Source organism: Lontra canadensis, unplaced genomic scaffold, assembly GCF_010015895.1.
Source record: "Lontra canadensis isolate GAN:19392208 unplaced genomic scaffold, GSC_riverotter_1.0 scaffold1, whole genome shotgun sequence".
NCBI classification, from domain to species: domain Eukaryota; kingdom Metazoa; phylum Chordata; class Mammalia; order Carnivora; family Mustelidae; genus Lontra; species Lontra canadensis.
In genome coordinates this window covers 64,176,275-64,199,471 of record NW_022630995.1, presented here as the reverse complement: position 1 = coordinate 64,199,471, position 23,197 = coordinate 64,176,275, and the positions used below count along the sequence as shown (strand labels likewise).

The 23,197-nt window shown below is 51.3% G+C and overlaps 1 protein-coding gene across 3 annotated transcripts in view; it reads left to right on the top strand.

Moving 5' to 3' along the window:
- AFAP1 (actin filament associated protein 1) overlaps positions 1–23,197 on the top strand; it is a 128,907-nt gene that overhangs the window by 68,516 nt on the left and 37,194 nt on the right. For all 3 annotated transcript variants that reach the window (XM_032855560.1, XM_032855554.1, XM_032855571.1), the window contains 3 exons: positions 3,388–3,496; positions 10,569–10,780; positions 14,282–14,461. In XM_032855560.1, the coding sequence (XP_032711451.1) occupies positions 3,388–3,496; positions 10,569–10,780; positions 14,282–14,461 (501 nt within the window). The remainder of the gene's footprint in view (positions 1–3,387; positions 3,497–10,568; positions 10,781–14,281; positions 14,462–23,197) is intronic.

The window sequence follows — 23,197 nt, the reverse complement described above, 5'->3', positions numbered from 1 at the left end:
ACCAGCAGCCCTTCCTCAGGAGGACGGTCTCTCCTGTTTCTTCTCTAGTCTCCTCCGAGGCTATGTGGTTGGAGTGATTTGTGGGAACCAGTGCAGGAAACAGGTGATGGGGGCAGGATGGCAGTCAGGGTCCGTGCACAGACTCGCTGTCTTCTGGTGTTGAGGGGAGGCGCGCAATCCAGCAGGAGGGGTGCCACGCTAGTGCGTGGTGTCATCAGTAGAGGGACACCGCAGCCCCTTGCCTCAGCCAGTGGCCATCACATCATTACCATTCAATGAGTTCCCGACATCAGCTCTCATGAAGGTCTTGTGACTGGTCAAGTTGGCTTAGCCTGCTGACCTGTGACTTGGTAAGAACTGCAGCATCAGAATCTCGGCACGGGGCTGGACGTCAGAGGCACCCTCATTTCCAGTGAGGACACTGGGGCCCAGAGTTATGGGGAGGTCACTCGGCCCCGGGTCAGTGTGGGGATTCGAGCTTCGCTTTTTCGTGTTGCGCTCACGCTTCCTGCCCATGCTCTGCTTTCTCGGGTTTTCCATGACCCCTTTTGGAAATCTGTCTTCCATGTTTTTGTACTTTTAAAAAACTCCTGTTGATGGTGATTTCGGTGAATTCCTACCTATTGCAAAGCCTCTGAAGGAAGTTTCTCCTTTGAAAGAAATGGTACTAACAGTTCGGGGACCTTTTTTTATCCTGCCCCCCCTCCCGCCCCGACTTGCCCTTAACAAGCCATAATTCCTCTACTTGAGTGTCTGAAACCCAGAATTTCATGGGTAAGTGCTATTTGGGAGAGGAGTGTGGGTCCCTTTGGAGAGAGAGGGTGTTCCTCTATAAGAATTTGTTTTTGAGGGATTCCTGGGTGGCTCCGTCGGTTAAGTGCCTGCCTTCGGCTCAGGTCATGATCCCAGGGTCCTGGAATCGAGCCCCCCCCCAATTGGGGGGCTTCTCCCTCTCCCTCTGCCTGCTGCCCCCCTGCTTGTGCACATATGCTATCTCTGGCAAATAAATAAAAATAAAATCTTAAAATAATTCATTTTTGAGGGGCATTACTTCAAAGCAAAAATGGTTTAATTTTTTTCTGTTTTTAAAAATGATAAATTTTTAAATTTTAGAAATGACACGTTTTGTGCAGGAGAGCCAAGCCATAGAGTTACACAACCTCTTACAGCGTTTTGCTGGATGACCTCCTGTCTTTGAGCCTCAACACACACAGTTATGTCAAGGGCTCCTAGGGTACCTGTTTCTTCCCACTTAACGGTGTCTGGTGGAGGGTTTTCACGGAAACTACTTCAGCACGTAAGCACTGTCCTTTCCAACGCCTGTGCATGAAGGTGTCCGCATGCCATCTTCTCTGGGTGAAGATTTAGGTGGCTTTCAGATTTTGCTAAACAATCTTCTCTCGAACATCTGTGTACGTTTTTGCCTGCCTGACCAGTTGACCTTTCGGCATGTGTTTCCAGAAGCAGAATGATTGGATCTAAGGCAGAGCCGTTGAAAAGCTGCCGCATACACACGGCCGCCCGCAGGGTCTGAGAGCCAGCTGAGAGGGCCATGAGCTAGGCAGCCAGCGGCCTCAGCTGGTACACTTTGCCCATCTCGTGGCCCTAGGAAGGGAGTCTGTGCTGTTTCACAAGCGTTTGTCCGACTCAGCTGTTCGTGATGCTTTCCCAGGACATGAATCATTCGACTGTTTCAGCATACCAAGAGGAAGCTGAAACACTCTCTGTTTCATGAATAAAGACACCCAGTGAATCGAGCAGCTCTTTTCCAAAAGCAACAAGCAGAGATTTTAACCCGGGCACGGTCTGCTGTTCAGACCTCGCCTGGGGCTGAGCACCGTGGATCAGGTTCCGTTTTTAAGCCCTGCCTCTTCGGGAGGTTAGGGAGGCGCTGGGGACTGTCCAGCGCATGACCACAGAATGACGACAGTAGGGAAGGCAGCCTTGCTGGAGGCGTGCGTGGGGCCAGGAGTTATTTCGCCCGGGGCCCCAGGCCTGGGGCTGGAGGGGAGATAACTGGGCTCTAGCAGATGGAGGAAAATTGTGTAAATGAACCTTTATCTGGCGGGAGGAAGGAGTGGGTTGGATGCCCAGAGGGTGATTAGTCACTCACAAAGGGCTTCTTGGATTCAGAGTTAAGCTGTTTCCCATCCTAGAGAGTTTATATGGGTGTAAATCCTTCTGGTTCCTTCGGAACAGCATTCTGCTTAGAAACTTAACTTGGTAGATCTTCAGTTTGGGCTTGCTATTCTGTGCTCCATGATGCCGTCCAGGGTGTGTACAGTATAGGTTGTGTGAGCTAGTTGTGTTGTGTATAGGTTGTGTGAGCTAGTTACGAAAGGAAGGGGCTGACTATGAACACAAAGAGGGCTTTAGTGGCCAGACCTGCTGCGGGAGAAGCCTGCTTGGTCGTTTACCAGCCCCCGATGTCGAGGAGGCTGTTGTGGACCCTGAGCCCACTCTGTGTCGTGACGTAGGAGGTAAGCTGAGGCCTGCCATGAGGGGTGTGCCTGACGCCACCTGTGGCCAACGCAGAAGCACCTGGTACAGCAGCAGGCACATAGCCGGCACTTGCCAAGTGCTGGCTTTCCTCACCCTTCCCATCTAACCCTTCTGTTGCGGCAAGGCCTGGTGAGTGACAGGAGCAGCAGGCTCTCAGGTATCCCTGGGAAGAGGGGTCAGCTCGCACTAGTCGTTGGGAGCACATGAGCAGAGAGGGGCTTCACATTTGGACAGTCCTGCCGACTCTTGTGTTCCCACGTCGTGGCTTTCAAACCAGAGCATCAGTCCCGCAGTCTGAGAGGAAGCCGTGACGTGTTTGGTTTCTGCTACAAGCAGATTCCTTCTCCACACAAGTTTCTTTTAGGGAGTAGTGCACCCGTGTTGGGAGCGTGGTGAGATTGTGGGCAAGCCACTTTCCTTTATCCAGCCGCTGCTCACCTGGTGGGACACAGTGATGAGCACCAGGGAATCCGGACAGTTCCCATGCCCCAGAGGCCCCATGCAGGGGTGTGGGCCCAGGGGATACGGGAGGGTCAGCAGGGTGAGGGGACGGAGGAGGGAGACCCCCATCTCAGCTCTGGGTGGGGCCCAAGAGAGGGCTGTGAGTTAGCCCCTGCCTCTGAAGCAGGCCATGCTGGGATGCTCAAGGCTGCTTGAGTGTAGACTGAGTGGTGTGTGGCCCTGGATGGGCTGATGGTGGATGTGGGCGAGGAAGCAGAGGAGGCCAGTCAGGAACCGAACTCAGAAGCTCTCTGCTCAGTGCTCTCTTTTGCCGTGGACTTGACAAAGGAACATGGCTAATGCCGGTCAGCACATTCTAGTCCAAGCTACAGAATTTTCTAGTCATGGCTCTGATCTCTGTGGCTTCTTCCTTCTTCTCCTCAGCCACCTGACAGTGGGCCGCCACCGCTCCCGACATCCTCTCTCCCGGAAGGTTACTACGAGGAAGCCGTGCCACTGAGCCCAGGGAAAACTCCAGAATATATCACGTCAAGTGAGTGTTGGGGTGCCTGGCCCCCGCCAGCCTCTGGAAGTGTGGGACTGTGAGAAGCATGGCCTGCTCCTGGGGTGTGGAAGGGGGTCTGGGTGGTACCAAACACCGGGGGCATGTGGAGCTTGGGCAGTATTGACCCCAAAAGGTAAACCGAGACAGGGCTTTGAAAGCCTACAGTGCATTTGGAAACTCAGATGGTTGTCTTTCTCTGACTCATGCCGGGTGAGACCTTGTTGCTCTGGGTCTTGGGTCTCAGTGAAATGTGTCCTCTTTGGTCACAAGGCAGAGACTTGCATGGCGTGTGTTTGTGGTACCCCTTGTGGCCCCACGCCTATGTTCCTTGTGCTGAGGAGGCTGAAGGAGCATGGGTACAAAATCACCTGTCCGTCTCTTCTTGCTTTCATACAGGTTCTTCTAGAACCTTCCTGCCGAGCTGGAGTTGTCCTGGCCCAGCTCTGGTCTTCCCTCACAAGCACCTCTGTGGTTTGGTTTGGGGTCACTGGCTTCATTCCCCCACTCAGTGCTCTGTCAGGCTAGGAGCTGTGTCTCCGCATTCAGTGGAGGGATGGTGTCCTCGTCCCCGTGGATGAGGGAACCTTATTTTTCTCATAAAAGAGAAAACAGAAAGTCAGGGATTTCTCGTTTTATTTTTTAATTTTTTAAAAATATTTTATTTATTTATTTGACAGAGAGAGATCACAAGTAGGCAGAGAGTCAAGCAAAGAGAGAGGGGGAAGCAGGCTCCCCACTGAACAGAGAGCCCAATGTGGGGCTCTATCCCAGGACCCTGAGATCATGATCTAAGCCAAAGGCAAAGGCTTTAACCCACTGAGCCACACAGGCGCCCCAAGATTTGCTCGTTTTAGTCACGAGGCTTTGGGCACATTAACTCGTGGTTATCTATCCTGTCTTCTGATGGAAGTGCACACCAGTTCCCGGGGCCGTCCTCCTGTTGCCTGACGTCTCTGCCTCTGTCTTCCCTGGCAGCTGACAGACAGAGACACTGCAGCCCACTGTCCTAGAGTATCCCTGGAAAGCCTCCCTGCACGTGCTTTCTGCATGCGAGCCGGACGGGAGCCCTTCAAGGACAGGAGCCGGTCTGCTCAGCCTCTGGAGTGGTCGTGTTGCAAGAGGGAAAGGGACGGGTTCTGGAGGGGGTTACAACATGCTGGGTTTCAAGGCCTCTAAGTCAAGTTGTTCTAGTTTCTCTGTTATTTAAAAAACATCCAGGGAAAATGCACTCAGGTCATTTCTACGTGGCCACCGTTTCAGAAGTCAGGAGATGAATCAGAAAACCCAGAACTTGAAGCGGCTCTCGGTGTAATGCAGAACCTCACTGGCTTCCTTTCCTTCTCAGCAGCGCGTCCGGGAAAACAGCTTTTCCATGCGGGTATTTGCCAGCGCTGGGACTATGGGGCTCTAGCCTGCTCCCACTGTCCGTCCCCCTCCCACCAATACACTTGCAAGGCTGGAAACAGAGTATTTCCTTTGGCCTGGGGGGCCTGAGGCCATTTTCCATCTGAGAAGCCTCACCTCAGTGCTGTGTTCTGTCCCCTTCTTCAGAGAGGCCATCCCGTAGCGGCTGACGGGTAGGCAGCTTTTGTGGAACGAGTTCCAGAAGAAGGGGTAGCAGAAGGATGCAGGCTTGGGGCAGCGCGGCCGCAGGGACAGAGTACCGAGGCTCCCTCAGTCAGGTATCGAGGGGTGAGCAGCGGACGCTGGGGGCCTCGCCTTCCTGCCGAGGAGCAGTGCAGGGAGCTGCCTTCCTGCTTGGGACTTGGTGGCAGCTCTGTTGAACCCTGTGTCTGGTGTAGTTCTAGCAGAGGAATAAAGGGTCCGTGATAGGAAGACCTGATACAGCCATTGACACTGATGGAAAAGTCCGTGGAGAAGGCCTGGCCATTGGGAGGCAATGCGGAGCTCGGCCAGGCCTCGGATGACCAGGGAGGGGACCTGCAGGGGCTGTGGGCCCAGCAGAGCTCTGACCAGCGACGGCGGGTGTGAGCTGCCCCGTTTCCCTTCCAGCTTCCGGGCTGCTCACAGACTTCGCTGGCAGCCGGCCCTAACCCAGAACCACCCAAGGAAGGGAACTGGGGAAGGTAACTCCAGCCATGCCGAGCTGCCTCAGTATAAAGCCACCACCGTTTCTCCTGTGCCCATTTGGCAACCGAGCTTGCTTCTCTTAACCACACTGAATTTCCAGCTAAGACCAAGAGCAGAATGACAGCACAGGGGAACATGATTCCACTGTTGCCAGCCTCATGGAAAACTCCCTAACTGCCCCAGGGGACACAAAGTCCCTTTATCGACTTTGGGGTGACACCCACTCTCTCCCCTTGGAGAGCCTGTGGCTTCAGTGTGGAGGTCCCTGGCCAGCTGCCAGGGGTGGTGGGGAATGGGGTGGGGAGGGGAACTTGTTTCTACACATGTCATATCAGTGTTAGGACAAAAAGACTGCTGCATCACCAGCCTGGCCCTCATTTCTACAACCAGTCAATGGTCATACCGCATACCAACGGCTTCCTTCATGCTCTCGTTGCCCTTGGCAAGCCCCTTGGTCGATCACCCGGTGAGATAACTCGTCTTTCCTTCCTGGAAGGTCTGGCTGCATTGGATAGCTCACTCACGGGGCGCAGGAGTACTGAGAGCCCCCCCAGGGACCTCCTCCCTCCACCGGTGTGGCCGTGACTGGTCTGCCGCTAATGCCCTCTTTGCCTGTTGACCCCACTTCCGGACTAACAGAGCAATGACTGTGTCCTTTGGAGGGAACGTTCTGCCCTTAGAAACTAAGACTTGGGGGCTTGAGGCAGAAATGTTGTCCATGGGGTCTCTGGGGTAACAATGAGCGGAGCCACTGCCATTTTCAGCCCTGGGTTCCCAGATCTGTGAGCCACGGATCTGGGGGAAAGAGCCCCAGTGGGGCAGAGCAGGATCTACTCGAAGGTATTCTGAAAGATAGCATCCCCAGCCTCCCAGGGGCGGCCAGTCAAGCTGGTCCTGGAACTGAATATTCAGAAGGCATTACACTGGTCTGCTGTGTTAGCTGCTTCGGTAATGGGGACACGTGAGACCTGTGACTGTCCAGAGCACAGACCCATGGTGTGGACTTCCATTTGCTGTAACGTGAGTTCCCTGGTCGGAAGCCGTGCTGCGGGGTGCCAGGCTGGTGAATAGGGCATTCTGCAAGACTGTGGCTGGTGCTTTGGGCAGGAGCTTTGCGGCAGGGAAGGCCAATTTTCTTCAGTGATCTTTTCCAATGAGCGTACCTGCTGTCCCACCTCCCCCCCCCCATGATGGTGGTGGTCCAGTCCTAGGTGGCTGGCTGTCACCCCAGGGGACAGTGTCATGTGCAGGCAGGCCACTGAGAAGGGTCAGGAGTCAGACTAATCCTGCCAAGTGGAGGTCCATCCATGCCCTGGCGACTTGTTTGGGAGTCCCTTTGGACAGGAAGTCTGGGGAGAGAGGCCGCCCAACATCCGTGTAACAGACCGTGCTATGTACCTGTTTGTGAAAATCTGAGGCTTTGCTAAGCACTCGCCTGCTGTGTAAATCTTCACTTTCTGAGCCCATCTGGGAGGTCTGTTCCCAGTCCCTCCTGCAGTCCTGGCTTGCTGCAAGGTCCCCCCGGTCTTGACCATCCAACCAAACCATTAGCGTGGGCTGAGGAGTCTGTGTTGGGAGAAGGAGCCCATGCAGCAGGCATGGGGGCACAATGCCCTTGAACTACAAGCTGGCACCTGTTCCTTATGGCCTCTGAGCCCAATGGATACAGACTGCTTGGCTCTGTGATGGGAGAGGTGACCCAGAGCCCTTGCTGGGCAACTGAGGCACCTATAACCAAGCCCTTAGAAGCAGCTGGGTATCAGCGAAAAGCAGTTTCTCAAGGGTAAAATAATTGTTTGCAGAGGTTTATGTAGCCGCACTCTGAAATTCTGAAAGTCTGTGCTGAGCTTCCCCCGAGGAGCCTGCTGCCATCGGGCTTCTGTCACCCTCGAGAACAGGGTGCTATCAGAGACCCAGAGCCACTGTGACGTGGAACAGATATGTTCTAGGGGCTGGCCCTCACGTGATTGTGGCAGCTACTGGAGGTGTGGTGGCTGCCACCGTCCTGTCTCCCCACAGTGCTCCCCAGTGCTGACCCCACCTGGCTGTAGTGGCCAGGAGTCCTGGGAAGCTGGTTCCAGCCGGGCTGGTCGGTGGCACCCTCACTGCACATCTTGTTGGGGTTTGGGGCTCAGACCTGCCTTTCATGTTATTTTCAGTTTTCTGGTTCCCCTCTCCCCTTATCCTGTCCCTCCTCGAGGTCAACTGGTTGAAATACCCGTTGTGATTTCTTGCAGAAGGGTCTATGTCTAAAATACACATTCTAATGTTTTTGTTTTGTTTTAAAGATTTTATTTATCTATTTGACAGAGAGAGATCACAAGTAGGCAGAGAGGCAGGCAGAGAGAGAGAGGGAAAAGCAGGCTCCCTGTTGAGCAAAGAGCCTGATACAGGGCTCGATTCCAGGACCCTGAGATCATGACCTGAGCTGAAGGCAGAGGATTAACCCACTGAGCCACCCAGGTGCCCTTATACATTCTAATGTTTTAGAGTTGAAAGTCATCATTCTTGGGAATGTTTTTCAGTTCTTCCAGAACCACCCATGGAAAAGTGTCTGGTGTGAAAAACAATTCCTAACTGGCAAATCCCATAAACACACAGGTCCCCACAGATCTCTGGCTGGCACTTGAATCTGCCCCCTTGTTCTGTAAGAAATACAGACGTCTATATGGGCTGCTAGGTGCCAGGGGCTCTGTCAGCAGTCCTCTTCCTCCTCGGGAGAGATGTCCCAGGACCCCCAGTGGTTGACGGAACGTGCGCATAGTACCTGACCCTATATGTGCCGTGTTTCTCCCTATCCACACACCGTGCGACCCAGTGTGATGAATAAATGAGGCACAGTAGGAGATGGACGATAGAACAAGTGTAACAACACACTGTCCTAAAAGTGGCCGAGTTGAGGGACGCAGTGGTGGTCACGCTATCTCTGATCTTACTGTCCTGCGCTCACCCTTCTTCCTGCGATGACGTGAGATGGTAAACTGCCCTCAGGAGGAGATTCAGGGCTCGGTGACATGGGCACGTGCTGCAGTGTGAGGCCACTGCCAACGTCCTCGTGTTACATGAGGAGGAGGATCGCCTGTTTCTGGACACCCAGTCTGGACTAGAGCACATCACCCTGAAAGCCTCCCTCGGGCCCCTTCCTCATCACAGCCCCCTCCCCATAGATGCAACCACTGACTTGGCATCTGTGACCAGCACCTAAATGCTACCGGAAAATGAAAAGATCCACTCTGTTCTTTAAATGTTTGATATTTTTCAGAGCTTTTGCTCACTGTGTTCCTTCTAGACTTTTTTGTCCTGTTTGCATTGACTCACAAAGGATCTAGGTCAAGTGTAATCTGCAGCCCTGCCCTGTGTGTGCTGTGGCCTACACCATGCTCCCCAGTATGTGTTGGTCCCTCCAGCCCAGGCCAGGAAAGCCTCCCCGTCTGTGCCCTTGGCGTCACATCCCTCAGCCACCAGAGAGCGCTGAGTGCTGGAGATGAGGTTCCTGCCATCAGGGAACTAAACAGATCATTTCATCGGACTTTAATTTGAACTGAATTTAAGTAGCCCCCTGTGGCTAGTATGTGAAACGGTGATGGCGGTGTGCATGTGTGCGGGTGGGGAGATGTGGACTCGGGGAGAAGGCCCGACCGTGGCTGGCTGGCTGTGTGTCAGATGCTTCTCTCTCATGCACTGGCCATGGCAGTCCGGGCTGGACCCTTCGTGGGCCTGGAGTCAGCCCCCCACAAGGTCATCCAGGCCCTTCCTGGGCAGCCCTCTGCAGGGACTTCCTGGCACCCAGACTGCCCCCCACCTCTTCTTGGCTCACAGACAACCACCTTCTCCCCGTGTCCTCACATGATGGACAGAGAGCAATCTCTCTCTCTCCCTCTTCCCATAAAGACGTGGGTCCTATTGAGTTAGGACCCCATTCATGTAACCCGCTTAACCATCATTACCTCCTAGAAGTCCTGTCTCTGAATATAGTCTCACTGGGGTGAATTGGGGTGGGGGAACACAAGTCAAGGCACCAGCTTTGGTCATTCGAGGTGGGCGTCATGGAGACAGTGTCCATAATTGAACCCTGAAAGGCAAGAGCACTTATCCAGGTAAAGGCAAGAGGTTGAACGGATGAGCCAGAAGCCTGTGGGAGAGGACAGCAGGTGCAGAGCCCCAGCAGAGAGAGAGAGAGAGAGAACTGCATTCGGGAAATGGGAATAATCTGATAGGAAGTGTTCCTACCTTGTAGACTGAGAAGGAGAGGTGTAAAAGTCTCTCCGGAAGTCCCAAGGTGAGGGAGGCCATGGGCTAGATCTGGATGGTTAGTGAGGGCCTGCACGTGGTGATGTGTGCAGGAAGGACCTTGCAGACCTAGAGGACCTTGACCTAGAGGTGTGGCATGGGAGCTCTGTACCCTGCAGGGGACAGCCTATTGGCCAGGATCCCCTCGCCTGGCGGCAGCATGGCCAGAACCGAAAAATGCGGGGTCTGTGGACAGCCCAGCCCTCACTGAACCATCTAGGACTGGTTGTCCCAGAGAAAGAATTCTAAGATGCTTCAGGTTAAAACTTGGCATTACGTTGGGGCGCCTGGGTGGCTCAGTGGGTTAAAGCCTCTGCCTTCGGCTCGGGTCATGATCTCAGGGTCCTGGGATTGAGCCCTGCATCGGGCTCTCTGCTCAGCGAGGAGACTGCTTCCCCCTCTCTCTCTGCCTGACACTCTGCCTACTTGTGATCTCTGTCTGTCAAATAAATAGATAAAATCTTAAAAAAACAAACAAACTTGGCGTTACTTTGCACCACCTAGCGTGGTTATTTTTTCCCCATTTTCTGCTTGTTACCATTCCCTGGCACGCTGGTCGCAGAGGCCCCTTCCTCATTTGCAGGTGCCACAAACGTGCTCCTGGCCCCACAGGCCAGCTTCCGGGTCAGCTGTCCGTGGGTAGGCCCTTTACCTTTCATTCTGTCCTTTCTTCTGATAGATTATGACTCGGATGCCATGAGCAGCTCTTACGAGTCTTATGACGAGGAGGAGGAGGACGGAAAGGGCAAGAAGACGCGGCACCAGTGGCCATCCGAGGAGGCCTCCATGGACCTGGTGAAGGATGCCAAGATCTGTGCATTCCTGCTGAGGAAGAAGCGCTTTGGCCAGTGGAGCAAGCTGCTGTGTGTGGTCAAGGACGCCAGGCTGCTGGTGAGGGGCCTCGGGCTCCCGGGCTCGTGCAGTTGGCGCGCTTGGCCAACAGCCTTGCGGGATGGGAGCAGCGCTCAGGTGGGGCTCAGGCAGGGTGGGCATCAGCTGGCGGGGGGCTGGAGGACTGTGGCCTGGGCACAGCCTAAGCGCCCCATGATCCGAGCCCTTGGGGCTTTCTGAGCCTTTGACGCCCTGGGTCTCAGTCCCTGCAGCCACCAGCACGCAGAGTCCTTCCCGTCCTAGGCCAGCATGTGCCGCAAGACAGGCACAAGCTTTAACCCACCAGAAGTCACAGGATGGATTTTCTCATTTGTAGTGAGTCAGTGAATTCCTCAAAGCCAGGTCATCGAGTGGGACGGGCAGGCCAGCTGCGGCTGGAAGGAGAGTGTCCAGGAAAGGAAATTCTTTTGGAAAGCTAAAGGCAGAGTCTTTTCTGGTTGAATCCAAGGGGCTGAATGGGAAGATGGACTAAGTAGCAGAGACTCAGGCTGTGGGGATGCTTGGGCCTTCTGCTGTGCCGTCCTTCTCACAAGGGACCCCATTCGGAAGCTGAAGCCCTTGGGCACATGGGACTCTCCTTCCTCCTGCCTCCTCCAGTCCCGTCAGCTTTAGGAACAGTGGTTGATTATGGGGATGAAGAATTTCAGAGAGCATTTCTGCATGGTGTTTTTCCTTCAAGCTAACTTTGGGGGGCGGGGCGGGAATTACAGAATTCTATTGTTCAGACAGAACCAAGGGAGTTTATGATTCTGTGTATCTCTCTTCAGTGGAGTGTCTAACCTTATTCTGTATAGTTCCATCTGTGAATTATGGGAATGTTCTTTTACTAGAGTCTGAGGATGTTGTATATTTTTAAATTAGTGGTTTTCAAAAAAGTTTTTTTAAACAGTGAGGATACGTATTTTTTCCACATGTGTGGCCTTTCTCCCAAATTTAGAGTATGCCAAAAATGATGCCATGGGGGAATTTTAAAGTAAAGAATGAGAAAGAAAAAAAAAAAAGGATGAAAAGGATTCATGTGGTCCTTACTCAGTCCGACATAATGGAGGCAATATGTGGGCGTGTCACGGAAATGCCATAAAACCTGCAGGGGGCTCTCAGGTGCCAGAGGAGCTCTGGCCCTGGGCAGGAACCCTGTGCCTGTGTGGTGGGGGTCAGCAGTGGGGGTCAGCATCCTGCCCCACAGCCCTCCTCCTCCACACCCTCCCCTCCCACCCCTCCCCTCTCATTCCTCATTCCTTCCGTCTGCTTCCGAATTTCTGGCATTTCTGCTTTCAAAACCAGGATGAAAACACCTACCATTCAGAGTAGTGGTAAACATTTCAGGAGAAATTAATGGAAAACCATGTGAAAACACTGCCTTTGATAAAATGCAGAATCAAAGTTAATTATTTTTATTATGAAACTCTTTTTATTTCAAAAATCCCCAATGATCCAACTGCGCCGTTGACCCCTGTTGACACTGAAAAAAAAAAAAAATTAACAGTGATCAAAACAAATGCTTGGGAGCCTGGGTGGCTCAGTTGTTAACCGTCTGCCTTGGGCTCAGGTCATGATCCCAGGGTCGTGGGATCCAGCTCTGCATCAGGATCTCTGCTCAGCAGGAGGCCTGCTTCTCCCTCTCCCACTCCCCCCGCTTGTGTTCCTGCTCTCACTGTCTCTCTCTGTCAAATAATTAAATAAAATCTTTAAAAAAAGGAAAACACATAAATGCTTTCCAAGTCTGAATAGCACAGAAAGCTATAAACAGAAATCCCAAAGCCAGGCTCTTCCCTCTATGTTCCCAGCCTGTCTTCCCGTGGGCACTGCTCTCAGCAGCTTTTTGGGTACATGTCTGGCATCTGTGCTCTTCCAGGCCCAGGCAACACTGTGGTGGATACGGGGAGGGGCAGAACCCCCATCAGGACAGTTTGCCCAGGTCCTGCTCCCTCCCCTGAGCTCTGCGCCAGGACAACCTTGCCGCTTCTTCCTGCCCCTCTCTCCCGCAGGCCTGGCTCTCAGGGTACACACTGCCCTCTCTGTTTTAGAGTCCGCTCCCTGGGGGGTTGACGGCAAGGATGTCCAGCCCACACTTTAACGCAGGGCTGGTGACAGACCCAGTTTGAGGGGATTGCCTGTCTAACTCCATCCACTGTGCTATTAGTTTCTTTTTTGCTGTTCTGTTTTTTTCTTGTACTTACTGAGAATACAAAAACCTGCCAAATGGTGAATGTTCATAGCCATCTGGGGTTAGTTGGTTTTGGTGTATTTTTTGTTCTTCTGTTTCCAACAGGGCCACTATCACTGGGATTTTTGTAAAAAGGGGCTCTGTTCCATATGTATGGCACTCAGAAGCCAGGATTTTAGAACCTTAATATATGAGAGGACTCTGGAAGTCACTTCTGAAAACAGGTGTTTCTTCCTTCGCTCCCTCCCCGGTAGATGGCGCCCCATGGAGGGAGCCCCTGGGAGCTTTTGCCATCTGGGGCTGGGGTCAGTCGCTTTTCACGCATCTGACTTCGGCAAACCATGTAACCGAGTAAGCCTCAGTTTCCTCATCTGCAGAATGGACAACGGTGGCCATCGAGTGAAAGTGTGAAACCTCTCCAGCAGGTGTTGTTATAACTAATCATTTAGTGTGACCCCATAAAGTCACGATGCTCCCGGCAATAGTTCATTTTCCAGATGAGGAAACAGGCTTAGCAAGCTGGAAAGACTTGCCAGGAGCTGGATTACATTAGGGGCAGAGCTGGGACCCAGACGTCTACATTCTCAGATGTCCATTTCCATGAAGACGTGTGCTTTTGGTCCCAAGTCATAGGATTAGGCCCAAAGAGGGAGGGGAAGCCTCTGGACAGGATGTGACCCCAGGTCTCACAGAGGCAGGTGAAGCACCAATGATGGGAACTCAATCTGAGCGTTTGCCATGGCACTGAGCTCTAGAAGGGATGCCTTGCTGCATAAATGGAGCGGTGTGAGTTCTAGATCCCGTACTCGACTGGAAAGCCAGCCTTTGCAGACATGGGGTCTGGGAACTGTTGCCCTGGATACTCTTGTGGAAGTCCTTCATCCGTCTCTCCAAAAGGGGATAGAGAGGAGACCTGGCAGATACCAAATGACACAGGTTGTAGAAGAAGGCATCCAGATGTTTGTCCACACGAGGGCTGTGCTTTTTGGCACATCTAGTATGTCACATTCGTGTGACTTAGTGAGGAGGCTCCGCTGGTCTGTGATCCCCAGGGGAGGAAGGAGTTTCCGGTTCCCGCTGAGTCACGTCATTGATGCTCAGTAAACTTGGCTGAACTAAAGAGTAGAAGTATTTTCATGTACGTGGGGGGTGACATGGGGTGTGGAGCGTGCCCCATGTGGGTGACGCATGTGCATCTGCAGACCCATCTTCTGGGGTCTTCAGGAGACCTCAGGGGCCTCGCAGGCACCGGCCTTCCCATCCTGCTGGAGCTGTATCCGTGTTTCTCCTCGAACTCTCTTCAGCCTAACTCTGCTTTCTCTTGTTAAATGCAGTGCTACAAAAGCTCCAAGGACCAGCAGCCCCAGATGGAACTGCCCCTCCAAGGCTGCAACATCACTTACACCCCGAAGGACAGCAAGAAGAAGAAGCACGAGCTGAAGATCACCCAGCAAGGCACAGACCCGTTGGTACTTGCGGTCCAGAGCAAGGAGCAGGCCGAGCAATGGCTGAAGGTGAGGCGCTCACCCAGCCTCTGAGCCCTTTACGTGGCCAGGCCTCTCCCCCAGTCCTGTGTCTGGTTCAGTTTGTCTGTTTCTCAAGTATAGGCAAGACTAGATGAACCCGAGCAGTTCTGTGTTTGGTAACAGAGTGTCCTGATCTCTTTGCTCCTGATCTCCCCAGCTCTAGTGCTTGGAAGGCAGTCTGCCTCAAGATTGTAGGCTGCTTTATGACTTTCTCTGTTCCTTTGATTGCCTTTGATTTTTTCTTTCTTTCTTTCTTCTTATGTGTCTGGAGGTGTATTCTTTCCTATTTATTCTTCTTGGAGTTCCCTGGAATTCTAAATCTGTGGACTATCATCTTTCTAAGGTTTAGAAAACACATTTTCAGCCATTTCTCTTAAAAATATAACTTAGTCTCATCCCTTCAACTATGTTTAAATATATGTTAGAAGTTTTCACTATATTCTATTTATCTTTGCTTTGTATCTTAGTATCCTTTTTTTTTTTTCTTTTCTCCTTAATCGGGTTAATGTTTTCTTGTTACTTCCCGGCTCACTCTTTCACTTTCTGGCTGTGCCAAATCTGCTGTTAAAATTGTCCCTCTCCACTGGGTTCTGAATGTCAGTTAGAGACTTCTAATAGTTCTAGTGGTTTCTTTTTCGACCTGGAAATGCCAGTTTCTACAGTGTTAAATTTCCTGTAGACATGTTTGTCCCTTATCTCCACAGCAGGCAGGTGACAGGCCTTGTTGTTGGACAGTGGTTGGGGTGGTGCGGAAACCTGCCCGTGTCATCTTGTCAGTGTGCTTGTTCCTGTCATTTTTTCCTTCCCGCATGCCGGGTTCTCTGATGATCACGCTGCGCCTTCTACATGGGGAAAAAATTAATTCAGTAGTTTTTATATAACAGCTTTATTGAAGTATCATTCATACCGTACAGTTATGATTTTAAAGTACGATTCGGTGACCATGAGTCTCTTCACCATAACCTACTTTTCATAGCCTCTTCATCTCCCCGAAGAGAAATACCGTGTACTCACCATGTGAGCAGCCCTGGCCCCCATGCCCAGCCTCACCCCAGCCCCAGGCAACCGCTCCTTCATTTTCTGTTCCTGTAGAGTAGCCTGTGTTCAACACTTCATATAAATACGCTGTGTCCTTCGGGGACAGGCAGCTTTGATTTGGCATAATGTTTCCCAGGTTCATCCATGTTGCTAACTGTATCAGTGCTTCCTTTGTGTCGCTTTCAGACCATATCTAAGAAACCAGTGCTTATTCCAAGGTCCTAAGGATGTACACCGGTGTTTTCTTCTGATTGTTTCGTGATGTTAGACCTTAAATTTCATCTGTGGTCTACTTTGATCTCATCGTTGCATGTAGCATGAGATAGGGGTCCAATTCCGATCTTTTTCTTGCACGGATCCGGTTGTCCCTGCAGAAATAATTGGATCCTTGGTCCTACACTTTCCTCTGTGGGACGGCATTTTCCTTTGCCTCTGCCGTGCGCTCGGAGGGTATTAGCTCTCCAAAATCTGTTTATAATTTCTGCGCTTGAGATTTTTTCAGAGCAGAGAAGTCAAAGTCAGCCTGCAGCGGTTGCTTCAAGGGCAGGTTGATCTTCATTGCACTGTTACTCCGGGTCTGTTCCTTGGGAGTCCCCAGCCGAACTGTGGGGGTTTTTGCCAGACACCTCATCTTTGGCATGCTGCGGACTCCAGCCTCTGTCTCCCGACCCCCAAGACCCACAGAGGCACTGCCTGGTCTCCCAGCTGCCTTGTTCCCAGAGGCCAAGGCCATCCCATGGCCGGCCTACCTCTCCACGTTTCCATCTTCCACATTGTGACCCAGTCGTTCCCCCACAGCAATAATAGCTCCTCCTTGCTCTAGGGAGAAGCCGTGTCTGTTTTCTCTGTCCTTCCTGATGGTCTTCCTCAGGAAGGTGAGTCCAGACCGTCTAGACCCTCACTGCCGGCCAGTACCTGCTTTGGGAAAATGGGGTGGGAAAATGAGACCTTCTCTCTAACGGTGGCTGTCCGATGTGCCAGCATCCATTCTACCTCGAGCCTCATTGCCCTCCGCCCCCCGTGAGAGTGTTCCACCATCACCCCAGACACGCAGGCAGCTTTTCTCGTGGCCGCCCCAGGAGAGCCTGAACAGAGTGTCTGTCTTCTTCCTGGAGTCCTGTGACTCGGTGTCCTTGGCCTCCCTCACACACAATTTGAGTGTGCTGCACACCACCCCATCTGTCAGTAATATCTTCGAAGCCCCCTTCACGTTTACAAAATGCATTTCCACTGTCATCATGTCCTAGCACACAGAACGACCGCCTGAGGGAGGTGTTCTCAGGGACAGCTTCACTGTTCAGGTGAGAGGCCAAGTGCCAGGGAGGCGGGTGACACAGTGGCCAACCGGTGCTGGAACCAGGAGTCCACCTCGGATTTTCCCCCTTCGCATCCCGCATAACTGTGCTGGGCTGCCCACCACTTGGCCATTTTCCCTTCATTCCTACTTCCTGGGTCGCAGCACCATCCCTTGAGGAAGGAGGGGGAAAAGATGAAGGAAACAAGGAGACTTCATTGTGATTCTATTTTCTTGGCCTGGTCCCACGCAGGGTGAGTGGTGTTCACCCTTCTGCAAGCTCCACTTTCCCTGTTCCCTAGCGGAGAAGCAAAAAGGGCCACCGTGAACCCTGGGCTTTCTTCCTTGCCCGGTCCCTTTGTGACTCTTTGTGACTCTCTCCACGTGGAGCCTTGGGAAGCATAGCCAGCTTCTGTGTCCCTGGGACGTGGCCCTGAGCTAACCACGCAGCTCACAAGTAGGCACTTAGAGAGAAAATGTGTCCAAGACGTGGGGCACTGATGGAGCAGAAAAGTCTTACCTCCTCTTTGGCCAGATGTAAGATGCACATCACAACCGTTCAGCTAATTCCACAGTGATGACTCTGTCAACAGAAGCTTGATTGCAAGGAATTTTTTTAACATCTGCTGGTATTTCTTTAAAGGGAAGTAAAAACTACACGGTAAGTTACCTTCTTCTAAAGAGTTTGAATTGATTAATTTCTTAGTTCAATGTTTATGCTTTGCTCCCGTTATGTGTGTCAGTGTGAGAAGCCAAGAAGTCCCGAAGAGAAATGGACAGAGACAAAACTAGCTTCAGTCAGAGAATTGTCTTGCTTTAAGACCAGCAGAGACCGGAGAGGACCCGGAGTCATGTTTTCTCAGTACTGTTATTAGATGGGCTGTTTTATCGATATCGCCTAGAAACTCAAGAAGCCTAGACTCCCAGTAACTCAGACTCATGAAGGTTCTAAGAATCTTTTCCTTTTCCTTTTCACCCTGTATCTTCTTGTTCAAGACCTCAAATGCTGCAGCTAGGATTGGAACAGGCCTCCCCTACTAACTCTGTCTCCCTCCTCAAAGGTAACTTTTATCCTGAATATTATTACTGAGGTATGCATTAAAAATACTTTTTTTCACTTATGTATGTACTTACAAATCAGAAGTGGTTTTTTTTTTTATAAATATTTAAACACGTCCATGTACACGACTTCAAACTGCACGTTTCCTGCCCCTCACGTTTTCCACTCACTGTTTCGTGTCTGCTCTGGGGGGGATCGATGGCCCTGTGGTTTGCCACCCCCCGCCACTGTCCTAGAGCGCTCCGGGGAGCGTTGTCGTGCATGGTCCTTGGTCTCGCGTGTCATGGCTTCTCTGGGATGGCTGTCTACGGGGGCATGGCTGACTTTAGTATGTGCGCATTTTCAACCCTACTAGATCTTGACAAATGGCTTCCCAGGTTTGCTTGTGCCATTAGACTGTCTGCCAGCACATGTGAGAGCAAGCATTTTGTGCGTATCCTTTCCGAGGTTATTTACATAAATATGCAGGCAAGGAGAAATGCAGATTTTAGTTTCCACCCCCGTAGACAAGATGTGGTGTTCTGCCTCTTGCTTTTTGCACCTAAACAACATGTCTTGCAGATTTTTCCAATATAGAGAATGGAGCCTCTCCTTTCGCTTTCTTTTTTCCTTTCTTTTCTTTTCTTTCCTTTCCTTTTCTTTTCTTTCTTTCTTTCTTTCTTTCTTTCTTTCTTTCTTTCTTTCTTTCTTTTTTTTTTTAAAGGACCTACCATTTCATTGTTTCAATAGACCATAATTTTTAAAAACTATTCTCTGATTCATGGCTATTGGATTGTTTGCACACAACTCTGTAATAATCGACCCCGTGCATATCTCAGCTCACACTCTTGCTAGTGTGTGGCCTGACTTCCCAGAGAGGCTGTGCGCTTGCGTGAAGGTCATGGGCACTTGTAACATTGATACACAGCCACGTCACTGTGCACGGGAGGTCTGCCAGCTCGACCTTTCACCAGTGACACATCTGAATGCCTTTCCCTCACAGCCTCACCCGCAGTCTGTCCGCAAGCCATGGGGAGCTTGCCAGTGAGATGGGGAAGGGTGGGTCTCCCTCTCTTGAATCTGTGTTTCGCTTCCTATGGTCTCGAATGAGCTACTTAGCTCCTCTGTGCCTCAGTTTTCTCCTCCGTGCAATGGGAGGGAGGGTGGGTCATGATGGTGCCCACCTCTCTGACTTGTTATGAGGATAAAATAACGAGATAGAAACATTTAGAAGACCATCTCGCATGCAGTGAGCCCACAGGTAAGTGTAAGCTGGCTCACTATTGTTTGGCTCCTGTTATTACTATGCTACCACTTCTAGGTCCCAGTAAACTCACAAGTTCTGGCTGAAAACAGTTTAAAAATCATGATAGTGGGATGTGTCAGGGGCCCGAGCTAGGGGTGTCCACATCATGGCCTCGCACCCTCCTGGACCAGGACTGCCAGGACGCCTCGTGTGTGCCCCCCAGGAGGACGTCCCTGAACTCGGCTCCCTTGCCCGCAGCCGTTAACGCTGGGACACATGCGCTCCTAGGATGTGGCCGGTTTGTTCCCCGCTCTCTGTGGTGGGCACCTCTGCCTCCCGCCACCCTGCCAGCCAGGGGGCAGCCTGGTCATTTCTTTCCTGTGAAGGGCTCTTTCCTTGTGAGGACATGGTGTGTCCAGGTTTCTTTACATCCTCATCCTCCGATGAGTGAAAAACCGCTCTGATTTTTTAAATATACCCACCTCGTTTTATCTGTCAAGGGGAGAGTGGCAGTCTTGGGTGCCTTTCTGTGTGGTCACCAGAATGGAGACACCTGTTCCTCATTTACTTTGTCAGTGGTCCTGCCAGACAGACCCCAGTGTGCCAGCTTTCTCAGAAAGCCAAATGTATACTCTTGGTGTTTCTCTGTGGTGCTATCATGTTCTATTTTCAGTTCCCTTCTTCACTCCTACTTTCTTTTGGCTTCATTGGTTGTAATTAGGCCAGCTTCTTGATGTTTATGCTTAGATAATTGATTCTCAGTCCTTTTCTTATATATACACGTTCATTTAAAGCTCCATTGTCCCCCAAGCATAGTCTTCGCTGTGGCCTGTAAGTTCTGATGTTTGTGTTTTCGTCATTCAGTTCAAAATCTTTCCTAGAATCTGTTGTGACTCCTTTTTTGACGACTGGTTCCTTCAGGGATATATTGTCTACTTTCCGAACATTCAGGTTTTTTTTTTTTTAAATAATCTATTTGCCTTGAGTTTCCAGTTCAAATTTACCATAGTCAGAACTTGATACGATTTTACATCGTAGAGATTTGTAGACTTGACTTGTTGCTCAACATGTAGTCAAGGTGGGTAATGCTTGTGTCTACACCGAGGGACATGCATTTTGCTGTTGCTGGGTGCACACGTCTGCACAGTTCTGTCAGGTCGCACTTACTGTCATCTTCAGATCTTCTACTAATTCATTTTGTCAGCTAATGAAAGGGAGAGATGTGGTCATATCTACCTCTTTGGTATGAATTTGTCTCTTTGTCTTTCTGTTTCCATCAGTTCTTGCTTAATTTGTTTTGAGGCTATGTTAGTGGTTGCGTACAGAGTTTAAGTGGCGATACCTTATGGTAGCTGAAACCCTTTCAAGAATATGATTTGTTTCTCTTCCTTCAGTCTGCAACTTCCATTACCAGCAGCTCCTGCCAAAGCTGACTGACTCCGTGTGTGTGTGTGCACGCGCACGTGCATGTGTGTGCACGCGTGTGTGTGTGTATACAGATGCCGAAAACATGAGCCATGTTGCAGGGGTCAGTCAGAAGACAACAGCCAATATTCCCAGAAACAGAGTGGTCAGGTTTCCCTAAAAAATGTGCAGAGATTGAGTTTCTGTCAATGAGGGCTCAAGTTAAAAGCAAACAAAAATACCACAGAACATATAACAATTTTTTTGAAGGATATGTGATTCTGAACTTGGACCCAGTTCTCTTAAATACATGCTGAACTTCTCATGAACAGGGCTCCTTAAAAATAAATAAATCAAAATACAAATATAGAATATATATTAATAAATATATATAAAAATATATATTCAGTATATTAATATATATTAATACAGAATCTTCATCTGCAGCTATTAAAAGAATTTGGGCGATAAACCCTTTATTGATTCCTTCTGTATTAACTCTGTGGGGGCAGTTGGGCAATGAATAGCGATCAGAGGAGAAAGACCGTTTCAGGGACGTCACCAGCTGGCCCGGCTAGTGGATGAAACCCATGGGAGTAAAGACAAGCTTACACTCCCTGATGTTTCAGCAGCGCCTTTCTCTTTCCCAGACACACAGGCCTAGCCCTAGGTGTGTCTGGGTCCCTGTGGCCACCGAAGTCCTGTCTGTTTCCTAAGCACCATGGTGATGCTGCACTCTGCGTAAGGTCAGGCGGGGGGACCCCAGTAGAGAACAAAAGTGTATCCTTTATCTGCACACAGAATTCTAAGCATACGGATGCATGGGTTGGGTTTACAAGGGAAGGCTTCTCAGGGAAGTCGAGGACGCTCCGCCACTTCCATGGCCAGGTCATCTCATCTGGCCATTCAACGAGTCTGTCGTTCCTCCACCCTGTGTTTGCGGGCAGAATGGACCCTGATGTGGAAGGGAGGGTAGGAAAGGAGACATTCGAGGGACCAGGAGAGGGTGAGGAAGTTCGCCCGGGTGCCGCAGGCATGGGTCTTAGCTGAACGCTCTTTTTTTCCTTCAAGGTTTTCAGAAACCTCTGCAGAGGACTGGGGGAAGGTTGTCCTGAGGGTTTACTTACTGGACGTGATGGCCTGGTTTCCTCCCCTCTGGATTTCACTCCTTCCTTCATCTTTCTTGCCCGGAGAAAATGTCAAGTCCAGTTGGGTTCCTTGTTCCCACCTTTTTTTTTTTTTTCTTTCATCATACTTTTTAGGTTGCTGTTCTGTGCTAGGCTTTGGAAATGCCCGCATAAGCAAGGCATAGTCCCGTCCCTGAAAGCAAGCCCAGCTGAAGAGAAGAAAGAGCCCCATGGGTGTACAGGGCACGGGAGCGGTGTCCATGTGAGACACGCCCGGCTGGCTGTGGCCAAGGGCAGGGAGAGCTGAGCCCTGTGCCCTGTGGGGGAAGAGCCTGCTCCCAGGGCACATGAGACAGAGGCTGAGGCTTGCAGGACAAACCCGATCCAGCAAGCCGGATCTATCCCTGAAGCAGTTCACATCCCTCGCGCATGAGGCCGGGACGGGGGGTTCCTCGGAGCAACGGTGCCGCACATTGCGGCCCCTCCCTCCTTGGAAAAAGCAAGAAGGGAAAAGGAAACCTGCTTTGTGCAGACACGCCTTTGCCAGAGAGAGGATTCTGCAGGTTCTGTTTTCTGAGGTTCAGCCTTCTGGTGAGTGACGAGGACCTTGTAAGTTTCGTTCGGGTCAGTTAGTGTGACTGTCAGAGCCACACCCTCTGTTTAGGGCTGTTGTCTCGGGAAAGGGGCGCATGCGAGCTTTGTGCCTGTTCTGGGAGAAGCTGGGCTGGGCACCTCGCGTTGCATGATCCCGCTTTCCTCGGTGGCCCAGAGACCTTCTTTGGTGCATGTTCTGGATGAGGACATCGGGCCCGAGTCTGCACCGCTCAGCCTCCCCTGTGCAGCAGGAGGTAGAGTTAGGGTTGAAACCCCATTTCTGTTCGACACCAGAGCCCAGGAGATTCTCCTGCGGCGTGCTCTTTCCCTGGAGAAAAGACAAACTCTTGTCCTTAGATTAAGTGAGAATTTGCCTTGTCAGCTAAAGACCTGATGACGTCCCAGGGGAGGCGTGGGAGTAGAGACCCGGCCAGAGCAGCGGGAGCAGAATCCGCGTGGACAGAGATGCAGGCGTCCAGAAGGCCCAGGTCCCCGGGTGGATGTCACTTGGACAATGCCTTCACTCCTTGGAAGAGATAGGGAGAAAAACATGGCAGCAAACTCTCTGGGCTTTTCTTTCTTTTCCCTTTGTCCTATTTTAGTCTCAAATGTGGACTTTGCTCCATAGCTTTTTCATAAGACAGCTGAGCAGCAGAATGGCTGCAAACACTGTCCTGGGGACCTGTCGGGTCCTGGCACTGATCCCAACCCCAGCGCAAGCCAGGGCACTCAGGCATGTCTGCAGAGATCGTGTTGCAAAATTACGACCCAGATATCTGGGACTTTGGTGTTTCAGTTCTGCCCTGAAGACACATGGGCTGGACTCAACTTGCAGCTTCATTCCAAAAAGAACGGAAGACGTTTTGAAGGAACTGTTGCCTAACTTTTCCTTTGCTAGCCTGCAAATTCCACCAACCCGGGATCCCACTCTGTCCTGCTACCTGCCTGTCCCCAGCCATCAGAACCATGCCCAGCTCATGGC